Source organism: Sardina pilchardus, chromosome 17 (assembly GCF_963854185.1).
Source record: "Sardina pilchardus chromosome 17, fSarPil1.1, whole genome shotgun sequence".
Classification (NCBI taxonomy): Eukaryota; Metazoa; Chordata; class Actinopteri; order Clupeiformes; family Clupeidae; genus Sardina; species Sardina pilchardus.
Window position 1 is genome coordinate 11,119,932 of NC_085010.1, and position 27,732 is coordinate 11,147,663.

General features: G+C 45.1%; 1 protein-coding gene across 4 annotated transcripts; it reads right to left on the bottom strand.

Annotated features, from left to right (window-relative positions):
- Nucleotides 1-1,892: 1,892 nt before the first annotated feature.
- On the bottom strand, nucleotides 1,893-27,107 carry LOC134062345 (calcium-independent phospholipase A2-gamma-like). 4 transcript variants are annotated; one of them, XM_062518323.1, is made up of 10 exons: nucleotides 26,895-27,107; nucleotides 23,917-25,142; nucleotides 23,565-23,714; nucleotides 23,053-23,204; nucleotides 22,286-22,380; nucleotides 21,826-21,997; nucleotides 21,440-21,497; nucleotides 20,055-20,249; nucleotides 5,600-5,795; nucleotides 1,893-3,414 (listed from the first exon to the last, which is right to left on the bottom strand). In XM_062518323.1, the coding sequence occupies exons 2-10, from the start codon at nucleotides 24,871-24,873 to the stop codon at nucleotides 3,140-3,142; spliced, it is 2,250 nt and encodes a 749-aa protein (XP_062374307.1). In that variant the 5' UTR covers nucleotides 24,874-25,142; nucleotides 26,895-27,107; the 3' UTR covers nucleotides 1,893-3,139. The 4 variants fall into 4 exon arrangements, with proteins under 4 accessions (XP_062374307.1, XP_062374308.1, XP_062374309.1 ...); XM_062518324.1 differs by having other exon boundaries at nucleotides 26,855-27,107; XM_062518325.1 differs by lacking the exon at nucleotides 26,895-27,107 and adding an exon at nucleotides 25,802-25,990.
- Between the last annotated feature and the right edge of the window lie 625 nt (nucleotides 27,108-27,732).

The window sequence follows — 27,732 nt, forward strand, 5'->3', positions numbered from 1 at the left end:
CTACTGGGGGAAAAGGTGACCTGAACTGGACCACAGCTATTTCACATGTGTATAAGCTGAAGGACAGTGGATAAGCTGAAGGACAGTGTTTTTATGCAAGTTAAAAGAAACAAAACCATACGGTCCCCGCGGATTAACCTCATAGCTGAAGACATTTTGCAAAGTCAATGTATAAGCTGCGGCTAACAGTTGGGAAATGATGGTACTCTCTCCTTCAGCACACATGAACAAACCAACAGAGGAGGGCCTTAAAACAGCTACAGAACCAAATAAAAGTTGAATTAATAAATGATTACTTTAGGTGAGTAGAATTATTTCTGTACCAGGGTCTGCTCACTGTAAACAAGGGCCAGACGGAAGGGCAGGCAGAACAGCTGCTAGGCAACAGCACCCCCCCCCCCACCACCACCACCCTCACACACACACTCTCTCTCTCTCTCTCTCCCTCGCTTATTCTGTCTTTCCTTGAGAAGCCTGACTATCTGAATCACTCAGAAGGTTCCGTCACCCAGACAACGGTGGAAAGGTTCCGTCTGGATCAGGCATCAGTGGCACCTCAGCCAGACGGCCATTAACCTTCACACTCCACAGCCTCCTCCCTCAGCGCCTCCCAGCACCAGCACCACACCACACCACACCACACCACACTCAAACACGGCTACGTCTGTTATGATCAATACTCCGTCACTCACTTACACACACACACACACACACACACATATATTCACTCACTCATTCACACGCTAGGGAATTAGTGTCTCCCAGTACCAACAACACTCAACCACGGCTCAGTCTATTATGATCAGTACTATGCCACACACATACACACACACACACTCTCTCACACACACACATACTCTCACACAGGGCTCTGTGCTTATACCGAACACATGGTGGGTGTAAAGCACATTTGAGGGTGAATATGGTGTTTGTTCAGTACTGTATGACCTTGCAGTGTAAACATGGACGCTATTTCCCCCCCCACCCCAACACACTGACCCCTTGGATCTAAGAACAAAGTCAAAGTTCCCCACTCAAAAATACCCCTTCACAGGGACCTGCTGGAATCACCACACGGTTGTACCTTTTCTCGAGAGAGTAACACAGGACACCCTACCCTAAGTCACTTTTGACGGCTGCACACCGATTCCTCGCTCGCTCACTCGAGAGAAGAGTGTTTTGTTTTTTTCCCCTCACAGTGAGGTGTTGTGAGTCGTGACGAGCTTCAAATATGTGTCACTGCAAAGTAAACATTTCCGCCCCATTCATTCCTCCATTCCGCCCCCTGGCTCTCTGCTCCTCAACCCCACTGTGCCAGAGAGAGGATGGTGGTGGTGGTGGTGGTGGTGGTGGTGTGGTGGTGTGGTGGGAGGGGGAAAGGGTGCGAGAAAGTTGGCCTCATAAAATCCTCCCGATGGAGACACACATACGCATAATACACTCACACAGTGCTGTCCTTTGTTTGAAGTCATCTGGAGTGGATCCAGCATTTGAGGAGACAAATATGAATGTCAACCAAAGTCGTGCCATGAGATCCAATGACTGAGAGCAGGGGGGGTGGGGGGGGGGGGGGGGGGATCGATGCCCCAATTGGAAAAAGCAATTAATCGCAGCCTGTCTATCTACATTCCTGGAAGGCTTCTCGCTCTCTTTTTTTCTCTCTCTGTCTGTCTTCTTCCCTTTCTCTCTCAGTCTCTTTCACTCATTGCCCCTCTCTTCCCCTCTTCTCTCTCTCTCTTTTTATATGACTGAGCATTGCTGTGCAGGTATATAAAACTGGTTCGACAGCATTCAGACAACCAATCAGAATTCTTTACATTGCAATGGAGTCAATGACCAGAGAGGTGTTAAGCCATGGACCATAAAAAAAGAACACACAGATGACTACCTGCTTAGAATCCGAGACAGGTTTGTTTTTATTTGATTTGCTCTGAATGAATAAACCTGTGATCTACTGACAGGGGTTTGTTGAGTTTCCTGTACAGCAGAGTGTCAGATGATCTGATTCTTCTTTCTTTTTTTTTTTTTTACAGAGCTTCAAGTTGGATGATTCATGAACACAAACAAAGCATTCAAATGCAAATTAGTTCAAAAACAGAATAACTTGCCGTAAAAGCTAATGTAGTGTGATCAGCATCCCTAGCTTCACTATCATTTAGTACATACTACAGTATATACATAGGAAGAGCAATGCTCTACAGCATACGTTTTTAGTGCTTAAAGGGGTGTCCTCCAGCAGAATAAAAGTCAAGTGGCTGGAATAGAAGACTTTTCAAGGTAATGTTGTGGTTCTCTGTTCCTAAAGAAACTAAAACTTAAAATAAAATAAAATAAAATAAAATAAAATAAAATAAAATAATAACTATTTAATAAATCAAGTGGACATCTTGCCTTTCCAAAACCAGTGAAATTATTTGTCTCACTATTTGAAACAGTTACTTGATAAGGGCTTTTCGTTATGTGAAACTACAGTACATGTCAGTGAAAGTGCAAGACAAACACACACTCACACACACACACGAGACACGAAGGACCTGTGCATAATCTGAAATGATCCTGACCAACAGTAATTAAGATATGATGCGACACTGCTGCGTAACATGCTTTCACAATAACACACCATGATGCATTTGAGCGTCAGTCGAGTCGAGAGAGTCCTTTCTGCACCGTTGCACTACTGCTCAGCATGGGGGCATCAGCAGGAGAGCTGTTCAGACGAGTCAGGATGGGTGTTAAAAAGGTGAGCCCACCTCACTACAGCGATGTGTTGTAGTCTTGGGATGGCCAGCTCCGCCAATGATCCCAATGGCAATCAGTTAAAGAGCCCTCTCTGACGAAGGCCTGCGTGGAATTACAAAAAAAAAAAAAAAAGAAATCTCGTCTGACCTTGGGACGAGCGGTAAGGACAGCGCTCGAGATAGGTCACCAGGAGAGGTGTGGAGGATCGACGGGAGGAAAGCCCGCTTCAAATCGCCAGAAACGTAAAAAAAAAAAAAAAAAATCACGAAAAAGCTGCGTAACAGCGTTAGTGTTACACTACGCATGCCCTCCGACTCCTGGTCAACGAGCACCCCTGAACTTGAGGCCCTCTTTTTTTTGTGTGTTTGCCGCACTACCACCTCCCGCGCTCCAGAGGGCGCTAGAGCTTGGAGAGGAAAGGCAGGCCGTCGTACATGTCGGCCTTGAGCTGCAGCCACTCGGCGGCGCGCTGGACCACGCCCTTCTCCTGCGTGAGCACGCCGGCCGCCTTGCGCAGCTTGACGTCGTTGCGCTCCAGGTAGCGCCGGCCCTCCTCCAGCAGGAAGTTGAGCTTCTCGCGCCGGCTCTCGTCCAATGGGATGTCCTCGCTCATGTACGGGTTGAAGCGGAAGTAGGTGTCCACCGGCAACAGGGCGTCCAGCATGGTGTGGACCTCTGGTGGAGGAGGAGGACGAGAGACACACACACACACACAGACACAGACACACACACACAGACACAGACACACATACACACACACAGACACACACACACACACACACACACACACACAGACAACAGGGTTCATCAAGTGTTCCACTATTTCAACTCCGCTGTTCTGACTTTTGACTTCATCTATACAGTTTAGAAAACATTTCAAGCGCACACTTCAACAGCTAAATGAATATGACTCTATAGGATTCTGTACTATATGGAGACATCATTTCACAACAACCTGAGAACTGTGCACTCACATTCAGAACAAGCAACTCCCAGTCAAACAGCAACAGTCTCCATGACAATACGGTGTTGCATGGGGCAGTGAATGGGGCAGTGATGGGCTTTTGGCACCTAACGGCTACTGATGCTATCGGACCGTAGAGGTGACCCTGAGGTCAGGCCGATAATCAGAACTTTTAAAAATAGCTGCGATTACGTGAATTTTTAATCCTCGCCGGAGAGACAGGATCCAGATGTGACTGGTGACATCTGTTAAGAGTTTAAGTCTTTGTGTGCCAATGCTCTGTAAATACATTTCACCAATAATGCAAAAGTAAAGCTGTGGATTTGCTTAATCTGTGTATTGGCAACAATGGCATGATTCAATATGCTGATGAAATGCATTTAGGCGTGCGTGGCTTTTCAGGTATTTGATGGTGGCTTGGTTTGTTGTGGAGTTGGTTGGAAGGTCAGGTTCAAAAATAACCTCAGTGGTTATTTTATTTCTGTTTGACCTCCTGTATGCCAAAGCCATCAGATAAAAGGAAAAGCACCAAAGTGGAAAATGGTGTAAAATTGTGCATGTATGTGTGTGTGTGTGTGTGTGTGCGCGCGCTTGCGCAAGTGTGTGTGTGTGTGTGTGTGTGTGTGTGTGTGTGTGTGTGTGTGTGCGCGCGCGTGCATGGGCTTCTCTGTTGTCTAGGCCTCTGTAGAGCCCCATGCTGAGCCAGTGAGTTATTAGCATACACACTATCAGGGATCCAGCACATTACGGTACACAGGAAGACAATAATGGTAAGGCTGGCATTAAGGTGTTAAAGGTCATGTTAGCCACTTCAAAGACATAACAAGATCATTAGAAAAGTGGATAAGATAGATACTCCGGGTAAAGAAAATCAAGAACAAAGACAAATGTAAAAAGATGCAAAGTTTTAGCATTAAAGACCTTTACAGTTCACTGACATGATAAAATATGATTCAAATGAGGGCGTAGGGCCATGATGTGACAGGAGGCAGCTTCAAGCTTGGCGGTTGATTCTGGCTTCATGTCTGATATCATTTGATTTTGGTTTGGTTTTATATTTGTTTTCGTGAGTTAAATTGCATCCTGCTTATTGTTAACCATTTGCATGTTTGTAAATAGACAAAAGTCTGTTTTAAGTTAATATAATGTAACTTATCTATGCACACAATGGCAGAAACATTTGTTCACAGAGTAAATGTTTGAATTTAAAGAAAATTATTTAATTTTAAATTTTTTATTTTATTTGTTAGGGACCATGTACCATTTTATACATATGTTACCATTTGATGCATTATACCCGAGTTAGCCTTAGGTTAATTTACATCTGCAGTCACTACAAATGTAAATTGTATGAAATGCAAGGTGTATATTTATACAATTATGAGTGCACAGAAATACAGGTCAAATCTCTCTTCCTAAAAATATCCTTCCAGACGCTGAACAGTGGCATGGCATGGTACAATTCTCACAAAGTGAAACTGGAACAAGTCACATGCTAAGGGACAGGAGAGAGTTCACTGTATGTTTTCAACATTCGACTCCTGCCCAGGAACTATAGATGCAAATTACCCTCTGGGCGATATACAGTATAAGCCATCTCGGTCATGTAGCTACTAAGCACTGACCCTGTAAAATAAATATAACAAAAGTAAAAGAAAAAACACTCACCCCTGCGGCCGAATTACAGCCTTGTCAATATCCTTTCCCACTTGTCATATTATAAATAAACACACACACAAACAAAGGAGACCCAACACACACACACACACACACACACACACAGAGAGATACACACAAACAAACAAACAAAGGAGACCCAACACACAGACACCGACACACACACACACACACACACAAACATAAAACATACAAACACACACAGACACACACACTCACCCTCGGTGTCTGTGGCACTGCTGATGACGTTGGTGATCTTGGCCTTGAGGCTGGTGTAGGTGGCACTGTTCTTGCTGCCCGTCTCGTAGCGCCCGGTGCCCAGTGACACCACACACTGCAGGGGCGTGTTGGGCCACAGGTTCTTACACTCGTGGATCGCCAGCGCCGTGGGGTTGTTGATCAGGAGCCCGCCGTCCTGAAATATTACATTACATTACATTACATTACATTACATTACATTACATTACATTGCCTTGCCTTGCATTGCATGACATTCCATTTGGCTGATGCTTTTTGAACCAAAGCGACTTGCAACATGGTAAACATTTTAAGCTTTTTAAAGCAATTCTAACAACGAAATCCAGTAATTTCCAGCGCGTCAGCCACAAACATTTCACTTTCAACGCTCATAAACACCATCTGAAGACGCTGCATGACGCTGCGAACGGACGCTTGAGAGGAACGTGACGAAACTTTGCCACGCCTACACTTCCCAGTAACCTGATTAACTTAATCAAGGCACACCTGGCGGTGCTACTGCAGCAGTTCTCGATCACAAAAGCAACAGCATGGGCCTAACTTCGCTCACAACAAATGGTTTGCTCTCTCGTTTCAAGCAACTGGCTTGCTAGTAGATTAGTCTATTTTACAGTTTTTCATTTGCGTCTAGGTTGCGTGGGAAACGACTGGAGCGAGGACTTTCTTATTGGTTTCTGTCACAAACAGTGATGCCAGTGCAGAGCCGGCGTGTTTGCGAGAAGCACGCTCTGACTAGTGACCTAAAGCCATCCCACATTTATTCTAACTGGCCAATTTTGGATAGTGAACTCTTGAATGGTGCTTAAGCATACCAACTGCACTGCATGACACCAATTTCTCTTTTCTTTTTTTGTCTGGAATGTGATTTTCATGTAGAGACACCCCTGACGAAGATGACTAATTCATGACCCATGTTGTTGGGGCTACATGCCTCTGATTCTTCCTTTTGTTGCAGCTGCTTATGTTATTCCCCCCCCCCCCCACTTCGGAGAAGCCTCTGAATTCTATTTCATCTGATGTCAGAGGCAGATGGACTCCAAATATATGGATGTTGGAACACACAAATCCAAAACAAAAACATGGCTGCATAATGCATATTAATAACAATGAACAATATACATATATTTTTTCACAAATGCTAGAATACAAAAGCATGCATATAATACAAGGACATGCTCTCAAATACAAAGAAAACTGCTGGCTGTGGATGACCATTTTTGATCACGGCTAATCGCTATAGTATCCTTGTGCATATCAAAATCAAACAGGCTATATTACAAAATCTGAACACTTCCAAAATGTCGGTCGCACACACACACACACACACACACACACACACACACACACACACACACACACACACACACACACACACACACACACACACACACACACACACACACACACACACACACACACACACACACACACACACACACACACACACACACACACACACACACACACACACACACACACACCAAAGGAAGCATTTCCCATGTAGGGTCCCCCAGTGTTGGTCGGTGTGATCGGGACGCCGGCAGCTTTGAGGTCTGCCAATTACTGAAAGGCAACCCTGGGGTGAGGAGTCTGAGCTCCATAATATATACCCTGAGAGAGGGATGAGGGGGCAGACAGACTGAGATAAGAGGAGGAGAGTGAGAAAGGGTCTGATAGAATTATAGAGAAACAGAGAGAGAGAGAGAGAGAGAGAGAGAAAGTCTTAGACAGGTTGAGGTACAGTAAGTACATAGCAACAGAGCAGTCGAAAGAAAAAAAGAAAGAAGAAAAAAGAGACAGACAGACCAACATGAAGGGGTATAAAAGCCTGCCGGCACGTGGTGAGACCTGGAGGGCCTGATAGTGGTGGTGATGGTGGTGGTGGTGGTGGTGGTGGGAGTCTGCTGCGGTGGGATCAAACACACACTCTCAGCTCATTAGAGGCAGAGGGATTGGGGCTATTGGGGGTTTTGGGGATAAGGGTCCGGGGAGATTGCAGTATCCCAGGAGGCCCAGTATCCCTCCACCCCTCTACTCTCTCCTCTACCCCTATACTCTCTCCTCCACCCCTCTCCCCTCTCCCCCTCCACCCCTCTCCTCTCATTCCCCTCCATCCCTATCCTCCCTCCTTCACCCCTCTCCCCTCTGCCCCTCCACCCCTCTCCCCCCCTCATCTTCCTCCACTCCTCCTACTCCTATCCGTCGTCTCTTCTCTCTGCTGGTCTTCTACCATCCCTTCTTTTCTCTTTACTCCCTTTCCTCTTATTCTCTTCTTTTTTTCCTCCTATGTCTCTCTCTTCTCTACTCATCTCTTCCTCTCTCAGCTCTCTTATTCTCTTTTAATTTCCTATTCCTCCTCCTCCTCTTCCTCCTCCCCATCCCCCTTTCATCATCCCCCATCAGCACCTGCCCCGTCCCTGTGTGTGTGTGTGTGTGTGTGTGTGTGTGTGGGGGGGGGGGGGGGTGGGGGGAGTCCACCTACTAATGAGGCCGTGACCTCCAGGTCTCCAGTCAATCTGCAGCTGTAATGCCCCCCCCCCCCACCCCCCCACCACCAACCAGACCATCAGCATCCACATCATCATCATCATCATCATCATCATCATCATCACTACGGATGGCCATCAGGAGAGCACTGTCTTCCACCGTCTCTGACTTGATCTCCATCTTCAGTTTGCCAGAACACCATTGGTAATAAACACCATGGCGCCATGGTAATGATCGCATGCATGGTCGTCATCATCATCATCATCATCATCATCATCGTCACTGGTTCTGTTCATCACCCACGCCATTGTAATCGTATTCATGGACCCACTACAGACCACAGAACCTACCGTCATCATAATCATCATCATGATTATAATCATCACTATCACCCTCATCATCATCATCATCGGTTATGTTTATGGCCCAAACCAGACCGCAAAACACCATTACCCTCATAATCAGCAGCAGCAAAGGCCAAAAAATGAATGTCAACATCCACATGGACATCTCCTGATCAACCGTTCATATTCAATGTCTTACAGTGCAGTCAGTGATGACAGGAATATTCAGTGCTTAAGGGTTTTCTTGGTCAGAGACTGATGTCTTGGTCAAGGTTGAACAATAAGTGAAGAAAGCATAAAAGCACCGCTTCTCTGTATGGATGTGTTCCCAACATTTTTGCAAGAATTACAGACCGTACCTTTAAAACCTACAACTCCTACAGCAGATGCTTACTGATGTCATTGTAAGTTGCTTTGGACTAAAGTGTCTACTAAGAAACCATAAACGTAAACATAACTCTAAGAACAAGTCGATGAGCCCTGCTGCAATAAGTGCTGTAACATCAGCTCCTAGTTTCCCCAGTGAATCACACCAGCTCTTTACAGGGCTTCAGACGAGGGAAGGGGGAGAAGGAGCAACGGAGGGAGAGATGGAGGGAGGGAAGGGTGGAGGGAGGGAGGGAGAGAGAGGGAGAGAGGGATGGAGTAAGGGAGGGATGATGAGAGAGAGAGGGGTGGATGGAGGAAGAGAGAGGGATGGAGGGAGGCAGAGGGAGAGATGGAGGGATGATGAGAGAGAGGGATGGAGGGAGGGAGAGAGGGATGGAGTAAGGGAGGGAGGAAGATGAGTAAAGGACAGAGAGAGGGATGGAAAGAGCAAGGGAGGGAGGGATAGAGGGAGGCAGAGAAGGATGGAGTAAAGGAGAGAGGACTGGAGGGACGGATGGAGATAGGAAGGAATGGAGAGAGAGCAAAGGAGGGAGGAGGGGTGAAGGAAGGGAGGAATGGAGGGAGGAAGGGAGTGAGGGAGTTTCAAGGCGAAATGACAGACTGAATTATTTACCCCTCATTAGCATGCTGACTCTTACAGCACAGCCGTGTCGGAGCCAAGGCAGGCAAGGCCAGAGAGACCCAGAGCGACGGCTTCAGTCATAGTCATGACAAGTCACACGCTTCAGGACGTGACAGACATGACACATACCCGTCTCTAGTCTGCTGGAGGGCCCCTTCTGTCTTGTATTGAAACTGTCCAATTCAATATTAAATACATTGCTAATCAATTTTTGATTACTGCTTCTTGAACTTAAATACTTATTTACTCTTCTAGGACTGTAACCTATGCATATTTGTTGTGTGGACAAATCAAGGCATTTGAGAACAAAATCTTGGGCTTTGGGAACACTGGGCATCTTTGCCACCATTTTCTGACACCATAACAATTAAACAATCAATCAATTCAATTGAGAAAACAATCGACAGATTAATCGACTTAATACAAATAATGATGCTAACTGTTAGTAGTTAATACTGCCAGTCTCTTCACTCTAGAAAGGCCCTTGAGTGTGTTTCTTGCGGTGTGTTTCGTCGCATTGCGTTGCAACAATCTCTTCTCAGTTTGTAAGTGAGTTTATTCATAAAGAGGAAAGAATTAGGAATATTATGAGGTGCAAGTAACATAGTTACAAGTGGCCCTTGAGTTTCTGCTTTGTTTGGTTTTGCCCTGCCCAAGGCTTCTTCATAAGGAGGAGAGAATTAGAAATATTATGAATGAGGTGAGTAAATTCAATTTCAATTTCAATTAAATTTCACGTATAGAGCGCCAAAACTTTAGAGCTCTCATGGCGCTTTACAGAGCGTTAAACATTCAGAGATTCCGAGAGGGCCCATGAGTAACATAGTGCATAGGACACTGCTGCATCCACCAGAGATTCAGCACTCAGACAGCTGCTCTGGTGTAAAATCACTTGCCTGAGCAGGAGAGCGAGCGAGCTAGCTTAGGATGCAGTTACTGTAGGATTCAAAAGAATACAAACACACACCCACACACACACAAAGTAAACATCCATTCACAAATACAAACACACACACACACACACACACACACACACACACAGTATGTACTGTATGTATACAGACAAGCCTTTTCAAATGGAGAGCTTTCCCCCAGCACAAAAGGCATATTCATATTCATATTCATATTCATATTGGATGTTTTGAGACAAACTGAAACCAGAGCTTGCTGAATTCTCCGGGCTAATTGCAATACTTTATCCAAATTAGCAGAGTGTCCGCCTCAGGCAGCCTGTGAGGGTGGGAGAGGGGATGAAAAGGAAGTCTGCATCAGAGCAGACATGCAGGCTTGTGTTTTGTAACGGCCTGTCTCTAAATGTGTGTACATGTATGCGTGTGGGTGTGTGTGTAGTGGTGTGTTTATGCGTGTACGTGTGTGTGTGTGTGTGTATACACAAGGTAATGTCGCACACAAGCAACAACAACAACAACAACAACAACAAAAACGTTCTAGTTAACTGTGGGTGGGTCGTGGGTAGACGACTGATACTTCAGCCAGATCTATGCAGCGTTGCAAGACCGAACTCGGCCACTGATTTCACGCCGTAACAAAGTCAGGGAACGTCTCCTTCAGATAAAGCCTGGTTTTGCTAACCTCTCTTTACACTTTTACAATGCTTTTTGATTTGTCTGTCGAGATTCTACACATGCTACCACTGAGGTCTACGTTTATTTTGAGCCTTGTAAGTGTTCTGTAAATAGCGATTTATTTTGACGTGGATCAAATGCAAACAACGATCTGGCTCAAAAATCCTCTAATGAACGTAGGCCTGAAATTGCTCCCAATTTGTTGTGTGAAGTTGGCGAAAGTGCTGAAACCGTGGCATTCCAATGTAACTTTGAATAGAGTGATCTCCGCAGTGTTTTGTCTATTTTGGGGTGTCATTTAGCCTATTTTTCTTCAAATAGGTTAAATGTTGTAAGTGCATGTCATCAGACTTAATAACTCACTGAGAATTTGCTTACAGTAGCATCATGATCGGGTCGTGCCGGTTGAGGATATCTAAATGGGAGGAAATCATTGGTTCGGGTGGGTGGCGGGTGGAGGATTTATTTTTAGAAGTGGGTTTGGGTGACGTTAAAGCTCATCCGCGCATCTCTAATATGCAGATTGTTAATTAAGTGTGCATTCAATGCCTAGGGGCTCCATGTGCCAAGTTCAACCGAGGCATGATTAGCAGGTGTGAACCCTGGGCAGGGGAGTGTGTGAGAGTGTGTGTGTGTGTGTGTGTGTGTGTGTGTGTGTGTGTGTGTGTGTGTGTGTGTGTGTGTGGGTAAAAGCGAGGCATGATGAGGACGTGTGAACCCTGGTCGGAGGCGCGTGTGTTAGTGTATTGTGTGTGTGTGTGTGTGTGTGTGTGTGTGTGTGTGTGTAAAAGCAAGGCATGATGAGCAGGTGTGGACCGTGGGCAGGAACACACAGAGAGCTTGTGACTGCTCCTCAGATTATTCCACACTGCTGAATCACAGCACGCTAGCTACTCTCCTCCTAACAAAAATTAACTAGGTCATCAGAATCGACTCTCAAACACACACACACACACACACACACACACACACACACACACACACACACACACACACACACACACACACACACACACACACACACACACACACACACACACACACACACACACACACACACACACACACACACACACACACACACACACACACACACCATTAGTATGTTGTGCCATAAAAGCACACACACACACACACCTTTACACACACAAGCATATACAGTACAGTGGCACACACACACACACACACACACACACAAACACACACACACACACACACATACACAAAAGCTAATACAAACAAGCGTGCACACATACAGTACATATACACACACCCACACACACACAAAGGCTGCTATAAATTGAGATGTTGTGGTAACTGTCAGTGGGGGCGGTCTTCTTGTTGAGCCCAGTGTGTGACTGTGGGTGGATGCCTCCAGATTTCACCTGAGGCAGTAACACAGCAGCACACACTCAGTCATTCACATGACTATTCCTGTTACTGTGACATGACGCACAGCACACGACAGCAAGCGCCTTCTCCATGTCACAACGTGTGTGTGTCTGTGTGTCTGTGTGTCTGTGTGTCTGTGTGTCTGTGTGTCTGTGTGTCTGTGTGTCTGTGTGTCTGTGTGTCTGTGTGTCTGTGTGTCTGTGTGTCTTGTGTGTCTTGTGTGTCTTGTGTGTCTTGTGTGTCTGTGCATCTCTATGATATGGAACGGGTCGGATGATAGGGTAGCAAGCTCCCTTTCTGCAACACAAAGTGTGTGTGTGTGTGTGTGTGTGTGTCAGTCTGTCTTTGTTGGGCCTACACACCAGGGCGGCCGTGACACAACACACCAATGAGCACATTTAAAAAGCTTAAATTCAGAACTGTTTCATCATGGAGACTAAAAGGACGTGCATACAAATTGGAGCACAGCATCCAAGTTATAAATATTTAAAAAACAAAAGTGGTATGTGTTTCAAGAGAGAGAACAAGAGGTGAATCCAGAAGTAAGACAGAGAGAGAAAAAGAAAGAAAGAAAAATGAAAGACAGAGAGAGAGAGAGAAAAGAAATAAAGAAAGAGACAGAAAGAGAGAGAAAAGGGTCATTCCACGCCAAATCAACCAGAGCCCACGCACTTGCGTCTCAAAAAAATCTGAAAAAAATACCATGTGTGCCTATGTTACCCAGGAGACACTCTGTAAAATGTTTTTGTGCTAAGATCAATACTTTTCAAGTAACAGACAGTTTTACAGGGGGAGGGGGGTGTCAAATTTGTTCTACCTCTTTTTTTTGTCAAAGTTCACAAGCTCATTGCTCAAGAACTAGAATCTGTAGGAGGCTCAAATTTTGCAGGCTGGTGCATAAATAGGAATAGTATGTAGTAAAATCACCACGAGTAGTCTGGATAATCCTGCATGGTCATAGCAGTCCCTCAAAGTTGATCAAAATTTTATTGGAGTTTTTGGCTGGGTTCTGTTTAGGCCTTCAGAAGACACATATTTACTCAACATAGACTCTTGGGTTTTTTTTCTTATTGAGATAAGTAGAAACACTCTCCGAAAAAGCAATGAAGAGAAAAGAAAGTTCATCAGGGACTGAACAGCAGACCTCACAAGTTTGAAAAATACATTTGGATCTCATATTCAGAGCACCTTAACACCTTGTGGGAATATACAAATATTTTTTTTATATTTTTTTCTATAATCTGCATTACCTCTTCTTTTTAAAAACACCAATTTGACTTGTCTTATGCAAATCTTTCTTTTTCATTTCCCACCCTGAACAAGGGCAAAATGCACCATAGAGATCTATTGAGAGATTTGTTTTGTATAGAGTAACCACTAGGTGCCACTAAAATCACTGAATCACTGAAATTGCCGGGTGGGGACAAAACATATTGATCTCAATGGTGCATTTTGTCCATGTTTAGGGTGGAAAATGAAAAAGAAAGATTCGCATAAGACAAGTCAAATTGGTGTTTTTAGAAAGAAGAGGTAATGCAGATTAATGAAAAAAATATAAAAAAAATCTTTGTATATTCCCACAAGGTGTTAAGATGCTCTGAATATGAGATCCAAAATTATTTTTCAAACTTGTGAGGTCTGCTGTTCAGTCCCTGATGGATTTTCTTTTCTCTTCATTGCTTTTTCGGAGAGTGTTTCTACTGATTTCAAAAAGAGAAAAAAAATCAAGAGCCTATGTTGAGTAAAAATATGTCTTCTGTAAGCCTAAACAGAGCCCAGCCAAGAACTCCAATAAAATTTTGATCAACTTTGAGGGACTGCTATGACCATGCAGGATCATCCAGACTACTCGTGGTGATTTTACTGCATAGTATTCCTATTTATGCACCAGCCTGCACAATTTGAGCCTCCTACAGATTCTAGTTCTTGAGCAATGAGCTTGTGAACTTTGACAAAAAAAAAGAGGTAGAACAAATTTGACACCCCCCCCCCCCCCCCCTGTAAAACTGGCTGTTACTTGAAAAGTATTGATCTTAGCACAAAAACATTTTACAGAGTGTCTCCTGGGTAACATAGGCACACATGGTATTTTTTTCAGATTTTTTTGAGACGCAAGTGCGTGGGCTCTGGTTGATTTGGCGTGGAATGACCCAAAAGAAAGAAAGAGAGAAACGGAGAGAGAGATAGATAGAGGTAGAGAGAGACAAAAAGAAAGAGAGAGAAAGAGAGCGAATATAAAATCAGCCCATATCCACCTCTACAATTTAAAGCCAATTCAAAATTAAAGCCAAGCGCTTTGTGTGTTGCGTGTCACAGGGGTGAAGTGCCACTCCAGAGCTGAAAGGCTTCACTACTCTACTCTACACTACACTACAGTGCGGAGAGAAGATTCTGGAACTCCTCATTAATGTTGAAGAACTGAGCGTGGAACGCAGCTCGGAGTGGAGAGGCCCCGGCACTCAACAGGTCTCCGTGCCAACGGCATTTGTATTTTAATCAGACTCCACTGGCCAGCTCAGACAACACACACACACACACACACACACACACACACACACAGGAAAGTTACACATGGTCACAGCTCCTAGCTATCAAGCCCTTAGCTGAGCCCAGATGAAGAGCGAGAGAGAGAGAGTACTTGAAGTGCATTGGCTATGCATAAGCAGGGTTAAGTTGCCCTCAAGGCTAACAGCATGATACTGGAGACATGAAGGCAGGGAGAGGAGAATGGGGGAAAAATACAACAACCAGACTGCTTGTGGATCTCTCTCTCTCTCTCACAGACACACACACAGACACACACACAGACACACACACAGACACACACACACAGTTTAACTCGAAACATTACAGCTAATCTCCCAGACCCCCACAAGTGATGTCTCCAGAGGCCTCCAGACCTCAACAGCCATGTCAAACTAATTCATACACCAACAGTGTGTTGTGCTTGCTTTGATAGTGTACACACCAATATCACAACATTTCCACATTTCTTTTTTTTTCCACAAATAAATAAAACACGATGTGCTAAAATAGGCGTCTGTCTTCTGCTATATTCAGATCACCACGTAAAGAATATAGGCCGCAGTTTTTTAAAGAGCACACTGGATGGGCGTTAGTCCCTCGAGCGTAACTTTGCCTTAAATATCCCTGTGCTGACCCTGCCTGCCCACTCCTCCAGTGTCCTCAGCTTGTGTCCAAACTGTGTTGCATCCGAGATCATCTGGGCAGTAGCTTCAGGCGTTTAGCATCGCACAAACAAATTTGAAACTTAGATTGTTTTTACCCATTCAGGAGGTTTGGAACATTCGAACAGAAGATTCTGTTCCGAAACAATGTAAAGTTCTAGAATCCCATAGTCTGTATAAAATACATAGATTTGAGATGGAGGGCAGGAAGCAAACATGGAGAATACGTCGCAGAAACGTTGCCGTTGAATTCAATCAACCCAGATATCCTTTATACTGTAATGTTCAATTCCAACATTCCCGTCATGTACCAACTTAACCAGAACTATATAAATGGAGAGTAGCGACAAATGCATTGATGGCACTCTCTCTCTATAGGGCTCTGAGCTTAGGGGTTGCAGAAAGAGAATGGAACGAAATGGAACAGTTTGGAATGATTTCCTCAACTCTTTAACTGCAAGGTATTCACAAGGGGTTGAACATCTGCCTCTGCCAAAATTAGCTTGCACCTTCCATATTGTCCTATGAAAGGTTCTATAACACAAGGAATTTCAGCGCATGTTACAGTAGGAATTCACCAGAGTAATTCTTTCCCACCGTGTCAAAAAGTGAAAAAAAAAAAATAGTCGTAGATTAAGATAAATGTCACCATCCATCTTTTCCACAACAAGTAACAGCTTTCTGGAGTCTGTGGAGCAGCTGCTGGCTGTGGAAGCTGCAGGGGCGTGAGGGGTAGTGCTGGCGGTGTTGGGGACAGCTATACAAAAAAAAAAAGTGGCTGCGATTGTGTACCTGTCAAATGTGCGGTGCAACGGTCATACTCATAAATCAGCCGCGTGGAACTTTCCAGAAGTCCCATCTGCGCAGCGCTGAATGTAACTCATTCATCAAGTCTACTGGACTTCTGTCTCAAGCTCTTGAGCGCGGACAAGGGCCACTTTGTGGACGAGCCTGTGTGAGGCCGGCGGCGAGCCGCAGGAACGGACGCTGGCGTATGACGCGTCCTCCGACAGCACCAGGGGGACAGTGAGGGGCCGGGGTGATTAATCTTTTTTTTTATTTATTTATTTTTTTCCCCCAGCGAGAGGACATTGTGGCTTTGGCTGGGCTTGGCTTCGGATTGCCTTCAAACGACTGGCTCCCCCTCGAGAGTATCTCGGGTGGGCTGGGTGAGTCAGAGAAGTGGCTGTTGATATTCATTTATTTATTTATTTATTTTGTATCTTTATTTTCTTATTTTTGTCATTTATACTGTATTTTTGTTTTTTTTATTACTGAACATATTCTATTTTATTTGTATTTTTTCTGTGAGTGCCTTGGGTCAATTACACTGCGTTTAAGTATGCTATGTAAATAAATATGACCTGACTTGGTGAGGGTTGATTAATGCTAATGCTAACGCTAGCATAAAGTTGTGCCAGCTTAGCCACAGCACACCGTTATAAGTGAGTGTGCCAGGCTAGCCTCAATAAGTCGCTATGAGTGAGTGAGTGAGTGAGTGATGTTTTTATTTTGGACAGCTGTTTATGCTACTCTTTGAGAATGACCTCACAGCGAGTCATTAATCTAATCGGAGAGAGCATGCTTCCTCAGGACCTGGTATACACTTCAGTGTCTGGCCTCACTTCTGCATATGACTAGACTCTCTGAGTGTTTCAATGATCAAAGCAAACCCTGTGACAGAGGCATCAGTCAGAAGCTATTTAGCATGTAGCACAGCATTACTTTGCACATCAGGAGGATGGTTTTAGAACAGAAGTACCCAGGGTCAGGCCCAGACCTCTTTTAGACCTAGTGGGTCCTCTGCAGAGATGCCCTTGAATCAGTCTCTGCGTAAACAACATCAACAAACAAGTCGAGGTGGCGTGTCAGCAGACATATTGGAGCTAATCTGTTAGTTCCATGATACTCCCTGAAGAGGAGCAAGACCATTCGTCCACGTAAGAGCTGACGACGCAGTTCCTCCAAAAAGAAAAAGATGCTTGATGTTTAGGGCTATTTCTGTACACACACACACACACACACACACACACACACACACACACACACCTCTCTGAAAGGGACTATAATTAGCTTCAATTCCCTTCTGATGTTTTCTAAAGGTGATGCTATATGCAGGGAATTTTTTTGGGCAATTTCCGTCAGACAACAAATTAGCATGTGGAGAAGAACATTAATCATCAGTGGACAACTTGCCACGATCATCGATCAGACCATTAGGAGCCAGTCATCTGACTGCATAGCAGCACGGCCAAAATAGCTGGCCCATGTACATGAGGTGGAAACTTTCAGCTAAAAACAAGCACCTGCATATTCCATATTCCGCACTAGCTTGAAATTTTGCCGTATGATGAGGACGAATGAGCGCTCGTTACTAAAAAAGCCCTCACAGGTGGTCCACATCAGGAATTCCCTTTCACGGTATAATCATGAGAAAACTAGAAAAGCACTCAGAGAGCGTAGACCTCCGCCGGTATTGTTTTTCCTAGGTTGCCATACATTTGACCCTAAACTATTCAGATCGCCACCACGTGGCCGTACCATGCCATTATACCACTAAGCATAAAACATAAACGGCTCCGGGATCCCGACAGTGATTCGGATGACTCCCATCCATCACTTTTTGAGTTGTCTTGCTAACTGACAGACAGACAGACAGACAGACAGACAGACAGACAGACAGACAGACAGACAGACAGACAAAAAAACAAACCCAGATGAAAACATAACCTCGTTGGCAGAGGTAATGAAGGCACCCCTCCCACTTCCACACACAGCTGGTAGAACGATTAAGGACAGAGTCTTGGAGGGGGAGCTCTTTGATATTTGCAGTGTGAAGGACTACAAAAAGTCATCATCCCCGTAGTCCTCCTCTCCTGAAACTATTTAAGACAACACAACAACAGAATTGATGACTATGTCCCTTAGCGTCAATATTCAATGCCATTTAGCGCTGAGATGGTACTCAGTTATAATCCGTAAACAGTCATAAACTGACTAAAAGGGTCATGATCCTGCCCAATCAACGTCACATAGTAAAATATGAAGCCTTACAGGCAAAGACTTCACTCTCCGTATTATAAGTCATTATTCTAAGGTAAATAAATGCATTGTGCTGCTTTAATAAACACTTTGTACTGCGTTAAAAGTCACTGCAATAGAGCACAACAGGGACCGCTTGGCTTACTGGGACTCCTTCAGAATGGCCTTGCTGAGCCTTTTCCAGGAAAGGCACTTTTAGCTAACTACTATTGATCTCAGCTACTAGGTGTTCCTGTTTGAGACTAATTGCTTCCAAGCAATCTATCCGAATACAGATGAGATCATAGGCACCAGCCGATGGGAGGACAGGAACCAAAAGAAGCTGTTGCCCTAAATGTTGCATGTGTATTTATTGCAGTCGCTAGAAAAACTAGCATGTTAGTTAACATTAACTCTTGATTAGCACCCGTTGTTATGGTTATGGCTACGCTGCTTTTTTTGCTGCTAGCTAACTAGCTGCGTTAGTGGCTTTTTTTCGAAACACCATTGAAATCCCGCTCCCAACACCTGACGTAACTGGTTCTTATTTCTAGACCAGCTCAAAGTTGGTGCTGATTTGGAACCTGTTGTCCTGGCCCAGAGCCAGGTTATTTTGTGTGGAAAAACAAAGAACTGGTTCGAGACTTGTCACTGGCTCCGAACCAGCACCAGAACAGCGTCGGTGGAAAAGGGGTAACAGAGAATGTGCAGAGAGAGAGAGAGAGAGAGTCCAGGCCCAGGACTGAAAGGCCCTCCACCAAAAGGAGTTGCTTACCTGATGGAGGCTCTTTAACTTGCCACCATTAGTGGGCGGACCTAAACAGACAAGGGTTTTCAAATGTGCTGCTGCCTAACCTCCTCAGTCAAGTCAAGTCAAGTCTATTCATATACAGTAGTGCATTTCATACACAGAGGTCATTCGATGTGCTTTACATAAACAAAAGCAAATCCTTTGCTTTCAACCCTTTGTGCTTGGGTGGGGGTGAGGATGGTGATGGGCATTTAGGGGATCCTGGAGAGTTTGGGTGGTTGGATGATGGGGTGGAGATGGTGATGTGAGATTAGATGGGTTTGGTTGGCCTGGGCAGTTTGATTGGGTGGGGAGGTGATCAAGATACCACGATATGGCACCCTCTGCCAAAACTTGCTCCCCCTGGTGGTGGGGGAGCAGTTAGCCTCCCCGTTTCCAACACAGGAGAACCAGATCCAGATTATAAAGACCGCTTTGGATTAAACTGTTTGCCAAATACTAGCCTTTTTCTTCAACACAGCTATGCAGACTCGATTACCTGTTTCGAGATCCCCCCCCACCCGCCAACACACATCCACAACAACCGACCAACCAACACACACACACACACAATCCCACTCGGTGGTCCCACTCACCTGGTGCAGGTCGTTTCCCAGCATGCACTCCTGGAAGAAGCCCGGGGCGGCGGAGGAGGCGCGTATGGCTTGCCACATTTTGTGATGGCAGCCGCCCAGGTAGTGGGAGCGTGTCCCTGGCAGCATGTTGTAGTTCCTGAACACGTAGGCCTTCAGAGGCAGGCCACGGTTCACCAGCGTGCTCACTGCTGACACCTAGGGGACGACATGGTGTACTTTTAAAACAGAGGTACAAAAATTCCTTCATCACTTTTTGAATCCAAGTATCCAAGTACTGAATGCACACAACAGGAAAATATAGACTTGTCCATTTAGTGGCCACCCCCCTCCCCCTCATCTTCACTTCCTCCTCTTATTTACTTATTTACTGAAAACATATCTTTGTGGTTTTACAGACTCCTCTTTTAAAGCAACACTAAAGCACTTTTCCTCTGTCACACACACACACACTATCTGTTTATCCAGCAAATAACAGACCAGGTAGAATATGTTGCATGATTTTATGAAAGTTTGATGTATTGTGACATCGAAGCAATTCAAATTTGTAGTTTCTGATGTCTCATTTCATCGAACTACAGATACACTACCCCACCTCGATAAGTTACACAGTGCGGTTATAGCTGATAGAGGGCCGCGAAGTGAAAGCAGAAGTGCCGTTCACCCTGTTACGAGTTGATGAACCCAGGGGGTCAAGGCCGTGTAGATTAGCTTCGGCAAGTTAGCAAGCGCCATTTTCAAGTATGGCGCCTCATGTAGCATTTAGAACCAGCTCCGTGCACGAAAATCCGTGTTGTGCACGAGCTCTCATGCGCGTACATGTTGGTGGACGGGTACCTACAGCCAATCATTACTCCGTGCGACACTCCACTGGACTCAGGTGTGCGTTCCCGAGCAACTTTTTCTGCTTGTTATTACGCGGCAAGCAAGGTATGTGCATTATCGTCACCCTCTGAACTGGAGGATGACTCTCTTATGTACGAAAAACTCTTTAGTGTTGCTTTAAGGTGTTTAGGCAGACCTACAGTATCTATCACAACTAAATTATTATTTTGTGCACATCTGTGTGTATTGTAGCGTGTTGTGTCTGTTGTTGTGTGGCATGTGATCCTGACTGCAATGAAATTGCCCATTTGACAAAGAAATACATTGAACTTGAACTTGACTCTGGAGAACGTATGGGGGAGATTGCAAAGGTGATTTCAAAGAACAGCTACCCTATTTCATTGGACAGTACACTACACAATACACCATTGTTTCTCAAAAACATATTTTACTCAGATAACTATAAATAAATACTTCTTTCAAGAACTACTTTGGCTGTAAAAAAAAGAGTCACACTACTGGTGTATGTTATGGATTTAGCACTTATGAAATTGGCCATTTACCTTAGGACAATTCGGATTCTGGGCTGTGTCAATCATGAGACTCTCACCCGTTCTCTCTCTGAAGAACAAACAAATAAAAAAACACACATGCAATCACCACAGAGGCTAGGGTACCTCCTCCACAAGCAAAGCTTAGACAGCGCAAATACAAGCAGATATACGAAATACTCTCTCTCACACACACACACACACTCAGGATGTGGGGGTGAGAGAGGCAGAATGAGAGAGGGGAGGAGAGGGTGAGAGAGAGGGAGAGGTAGTGAGTGAGGGAGAGAAGGAGAGTGGCAGAGAAGAAGAGATGGAGAGAGAGGAAGGGAAGGTGAGAGAGAGGGAGAGAGGGGGTGAGAGAGGGATGGAGGGAGAGAAAGAGTACAGAAACTACTCACTTCAGGATGTTCTCCCAAATCTCGCTGTCGTAGTATGCGTGGCTCCATCCCATCTTCACAGTTCCCACAATGAGGTTCTGCTTGAAGACGTCGGAACCCAGCTTCCTGTACATCTCCTCACACTCGTCCAGGGGGATCTGGAACACTCCGACCATGAAAGCCAAGATGGCGCCTAGAATACAGAGGTCAAAGGTTAACCATTAGAGGTCACTTGAACAGGGCTCTACAGGAACAAATATCGCGTCAGATAAACAACAAATGCTAAGCTAACAAAAAAAAAAAGACCATGTGGCAAAATGAGCATGGTAACTATCCAGGGGGATAGTTATACAGTATACATATATAATATAGGATAAAAGAAAAAATAGAATAAATAAGTCTGTTCTCCTCCGGACATATACTGTACAACACACACACTCTTTTTTTGCAGATGGGTTTTTAGCGGTGCATAGTGCTCTACCTGTACTGACTCCACAGATGTAGTCAAACAGCTGATAGATGGGTTTGCCCGTCAGGATCTCCAACTTGCGCAAAGTCTGCAGAGCCACCAAACCCCTGAAAGACATCCAGTGGGTTAGTGTGAAAAGATCAACATGCATGTGTACAGCTATGAAAAGAATCCTAGGATTTTAAAAACATGACCTTGATGAACTTTAAGAAAACATAAGGTGATAATTGAATTATGTTTGCATTTATCTATTCATCAAAACACATCAACGAAAAGATTCATTTGAGGCTTTTGTTAGATGCCCTTATGTTACATAGGTAGATGCCCCTATTGTAACCATTCGGTTTCCAGTAACACAAGCCCTCATTGAACACATATCCCTTCAGCATGGAAATAATTGATTTGGAAAAAGAGCATCCATGACTGATTCCTTTACAAGCATGGTTGTACACACAAACCTAAATACAACTGTACATAACAACACAGAGCAATTCCACTGTACTACTGCACTCTGGTGATAGAATTTATTGTTATAGCATTTATTGCTACCCTAGACCTCCTCTGCATTGTATGTAGCTTGAATGCATTTTGCTTTGGATAAAAGGGTCGAACTTAATGAGTGCTAAAAGAGAGCTAAATTAATCAATCTTTATCAACTGCATCTTGTTGTTGTGTTCTGCATTGTTTTCATCGTCGTTACTATTTTTGCGATTGATAGACCTGCGCAAGAATTCTGAAGCACATGGACTACATGGAAATGTAAAAGCTTTTCATGACACCTGGTTCCTCCTCCGTCGATAGACAGCACCCTGATGCCGCGACCTTTGACCGGGTCAGTGAAGCCCACCACGGCCAGTGCCTGCCTCACCGCTGCATGCAGTCTTGGGTCCCGCGCCTGCCTGAGCTTCAGCAAACACGGGATCACTCGCTCCTGCAGAGGGAGAAGGAGAGAGAGGAAGAGGGAGAGAGAGGGGGTGAGTGTGAGAGGAAGAGAAGGAGAGAGGCAGAGAGAGAGGGAGAGAGGGTGTGAGAGAGGGAGGGGGTGAGATAGGGAGAGAGGGAGAGAAAGAGAGGCACAGGCAGAGTTAGGCCCCAGCACAACAGTTTACTTGTTTCTTGCGGAGTCCGTGTGTACAGGAGCCCTGATGCACTGATGCTTCCATCATTGTTATTCACAAAGAAATGCAGTTCAGAAATGTGTCGGTCTTTAATGGCCAATTCCTGTGCCACTGGTCTTTCACTCACACATACACATCTCTCACACCGACACCCACACACTCTCCTACTGTACCTTGACAGCCACCCCTCTGGTCTCTGGGAACTCCAGTAGATGGTAGCTGAGGTCTTCCACTCGGCTCACGGTGATTTTAACGTCGGTCACTTTCTGCAAGGCCTGCACCAGAGCCCTCGTCCTGTTGTCCACACTCGCACGCGCTATGATCTACAGTACAACACAACACAAGCATATACATCAGGTATATATACCGAAATTTCCTGACTATTAGCCACGGCCTCTACATTGATTTTGCTCAATTTCTTCAGCTATGAGGTTAATACAGGGGGGCAGTTACTATGGTGTTACTATGGTTTTGTTTCTTTTATATTGAGGAGTACAGGATATGGCGGATTTGAGGACGACCTACCCTCTCCCTCTGAGACAGCAGTCTTTGGGCCTTGTCCTCCTCCTCCTTCTCCTCCTTGCTCTTCTCCTTCCCTTCCGGCGACGCAATCTGGGCCGAGGCGGCCGGCTGCTTGTCCTTTTCACCCGAGGCACTCTGGGGGTCCGCCGACCGGAACTTGGGGACCAGCGGAGCAATGTAGCTGCCCACAAAGCTCTGCACGCTGGGTCTGGGGTAGGAGAGGTAGTGGCTGATGCCCCTTCTGGGGGAGGGTGGGGACGCTGGGGCAACATCCTCAGGCTTGGGGGTAACTGGGGTGGTGCCATGCTCAATAGAGGGCGACTCGGGGGAGGTTTGCACAGGCGTTTTCCCTGCCACAGGCATCTTCCCCGCCACAGGCATCAGGACCGGTATATGGTCCTGGTTCAGAGACGGGTTTAGGTGGGGCCCCGGCTCAGAGGGAGCTGAAGGTTCTGGGCTTTTCCTCTGCTGGGCCCGCTGGTTCTCTGCTGTGTCCGGAGGGGCATCGGTGCCAAAGTAGGTGTTGACGTGCTGCGAGAGGTGGCTGTAGGTCTCGTCCATGTTGGCGGAGAACGCAGACGGCTGGAAGCGTTGGAATGTCTGCTTGGCCACCGATGACGACGATGCCGAGCCGGCCTGAGAGGACAGGCTGATCTTCGGCTTCTCTCTCGCCTGGACGTGTGGCGTTTCCGCCTGCTCCAGAACTTCCTCCTCCTCGTGCCTCTTCTCTCGCTCGGGCACCTCCATGGCGACGGACGATCGCACCGCCGTTGCGGCGGTCATGGCGACCGTCGTTGCCTCCTGGTCACCGGGGCCGGGCACATGGACCTCCACGGTACCAGCGGCAGTAGCGGTGGTGCTGGGCTTCAGCCTTGTGATCTTGGAGAGGAGGTCGGTTCCACTCACCGTTCCGCTGACTGCTTTGGAGACGGTGTCTAGCGTGCTCCTGATTCGGGACATGCGGCGGCTACTCCAAGGACCTGCACTGGGACACTTAAAATGAGACCGTTTGTCTCGCCTCAGATGTCCATCACTGATACGCAGCTATGGGTTTGAGTGCTGGATTTGCATCTTTTCACAGATGGAAAGGTATGATTCTTCTTTGAAGTAGCTGAATTACTATTTATTTTTCTGCATTCCATTGAAAAAATGATCCACTGTCTTACAGGGACCTGTTTTCAGCCTTATTTTCAACAGGATCTTGACATGATTCTACCATGACTGGACGTCTGAAAATAAAGAAAAAACATACATTACATCTCTAGCTGAACACACCCAAAATGTCTTGCACTCTGTGCATACAAAAATTAGCTAAATAAAAGTGACTTGATTGATTGATTGATTGATTATAAAATATGACAGCTTTGCACCACACATTAAAAACTTGAACTGTCATGTGCGGCCCTGTAGTGCGCGGTCACCAGAACTCGGACCCGAATGACCTGTTTACGGTCACCATAGCAACTGACAGCACTGCTGCTCATAACTTCTCCAGGTGCTAGTTCTAACGCTAACCGACAAAGTCTGCAATATCTGCTACCTGAAACGTTTACCTCAAAAGTCATATATTGATCATTTGCGTGTTTCATTCTAACGTAGCGTTATGGAGAATTTATCCCATTCTGTAGCTGTGAGAGCAAACGAACTCGTAAAAAATGTCATTGAAACAGCACAGACCATCGTGGGCTGCAGGACAGTGGACCAAGGTGCTCAGTCTGACTACAAGATGAAGAACATTGATTGGGTAACCTGCAAAGACTTCACTATTGATATCGGGAAAAAACAAATTGAGCAGTATATTACCACATGGGAGATTGACTCTAGCTGGCTGTACAGTCTAGAATTTGTTCAAGAGACTGAGTTGGATTATCATAAACAATATAATTACAGAGCACAGTGGAGCGTCCCGACTCGAAGAACTCCAATCCCTAGGGGAACAGCTTGTGTTTTCTTCGTCATCGAGATCTCCAAAATCAAACCACAAACACTACCGGTGGAGGTCTATTTCTTCGTGGAATCAAACAGATTGACTCATCGTCCAGGAAAAACGAGGTTCAGGGAGAAGTGGCTAAAGGACGTAATCGAGAGCAAGACTTTCCTCCAAGACGCAGTCAAGTTCTGACCTGACACCACCAAAGCAAACATTAACTGACTGATCATTGTTGGTGTTGTGGTACCTGCTAGCTAACACTGACATGTCAACAAGCCTTTCCTCCCATAAGCTAACACCCATGGGCCTGCCATATGACGGCATGTGAACAGTTGTATACTATATGTTACTTTGTATTGAATTTAAGATGTTGTCAGAAGACCAACACTAAAGTGTTTGACACAATCTCACTGTTGTCAAAGATTGTTATTGTTATAACGCTGCTATCGAAGTTAGCCATAATAGACACAACGAACATAGGCTAGCCTACTATCATAAACAACGTTTTGCAAGCGAAACATATTACTGCCGCAGTAATGGTTGCCTTATAAATATCGCTGGATAAGCAACTGTGTGGTAACGTGTCACATAAAGTCATAGTTTCCATGACACAAAGCAGCCGAAATGGTGGTAGCTACCGTTAGCTAGCTAACCAACCTCGTTTCCATAGTTAACGTCATGGCACTCCTAATGAAAGCTAAAGTGGTCCAGCTGTCGCTAGCTAATTTATCCACATCTCTGTGCTTTAAAGACTTGATTATTGTAATGACTCGACTTACTGTAATTACTCGCTAACGTCATTTCACTGTCACTTCTTCAAAGATGGTTACATTGAAGGCATTATGTTACTGATGATGCTAACGTCATACAGTGATTGCTCTCTAAATGGGAGTAGGCTAGCTAGTACCATTTACATCGACAGTTTTTCAGACGGTTAACATTGTTTTAACATCATTTAACCTTACAACAACAATTCCAATGCGTCAAGAATGAAGTGTAATCCAAACATACATGCCTTCATCCTCTTTAACTGTGATCAGAGAAAACGTACTGTTACTGTAGCTGTTCCATAAACCTCTGGATGCAGGTGGATCCCAAGCCAGCTAGCTAGCCTAGTCAACGTAGCCCACGTTAAGTATCGGCCAAAGTATCCTGTTGTATCTCTCCTACCACAAATTTACATACGCCGGTTTCCCAATGTGATACGCCGACCTTTAACCCATACGTTTACTGATTGTGTTTGTGCGTGCTCCAGAGTGACTTATTATTACAACTTCGCCAGTCCCCATTAATGACATGTGATGCGAGGTTGGCCACAAATTCGTTGTATTGGCAAGCCCTGCAGCAAGTCTCAAACAATGCCAAAACTGTTGCATCATTATCTTAGGCTACTTGTCCAGCCTTGGTCATGATGACATTATGATGAGCTAAATTATTGGACACAAGCAATAAAGGAGAAATGAAGAAGAAGAGGCCAAAAACTGCAGTCTGTGATATCCTGTCCTCCTCTACTCGTGAGGCTGTATGATATGACAAACTCCATTCACCTTTTGAGCTTTACTGTAATAGGCCATTGTCACAGATCTTCAACTCTATCCCTAACTAAATATCTGTAGGCTAGGCTAAAATATAAAGTGTATAAATATCTGTAAAATATACATTTATCTGTTAAGTGTCAGTTTCAAACTAATTCCCCATGTATAGGCTATGTTCACTGAGTTTACCAGGCTATTTGCTTTTAACCCTTTACAATATCTCAATTGCATCTAACATGCATGACTAACTCTAGTATCAGCAAGCAGCTAGTCAGTCAGTCTTCTAGTCAAATCAGTCAGACAACCAATGTAACTGACCGATTCATTCAATCATCCTTTCAGGATCAATCATCC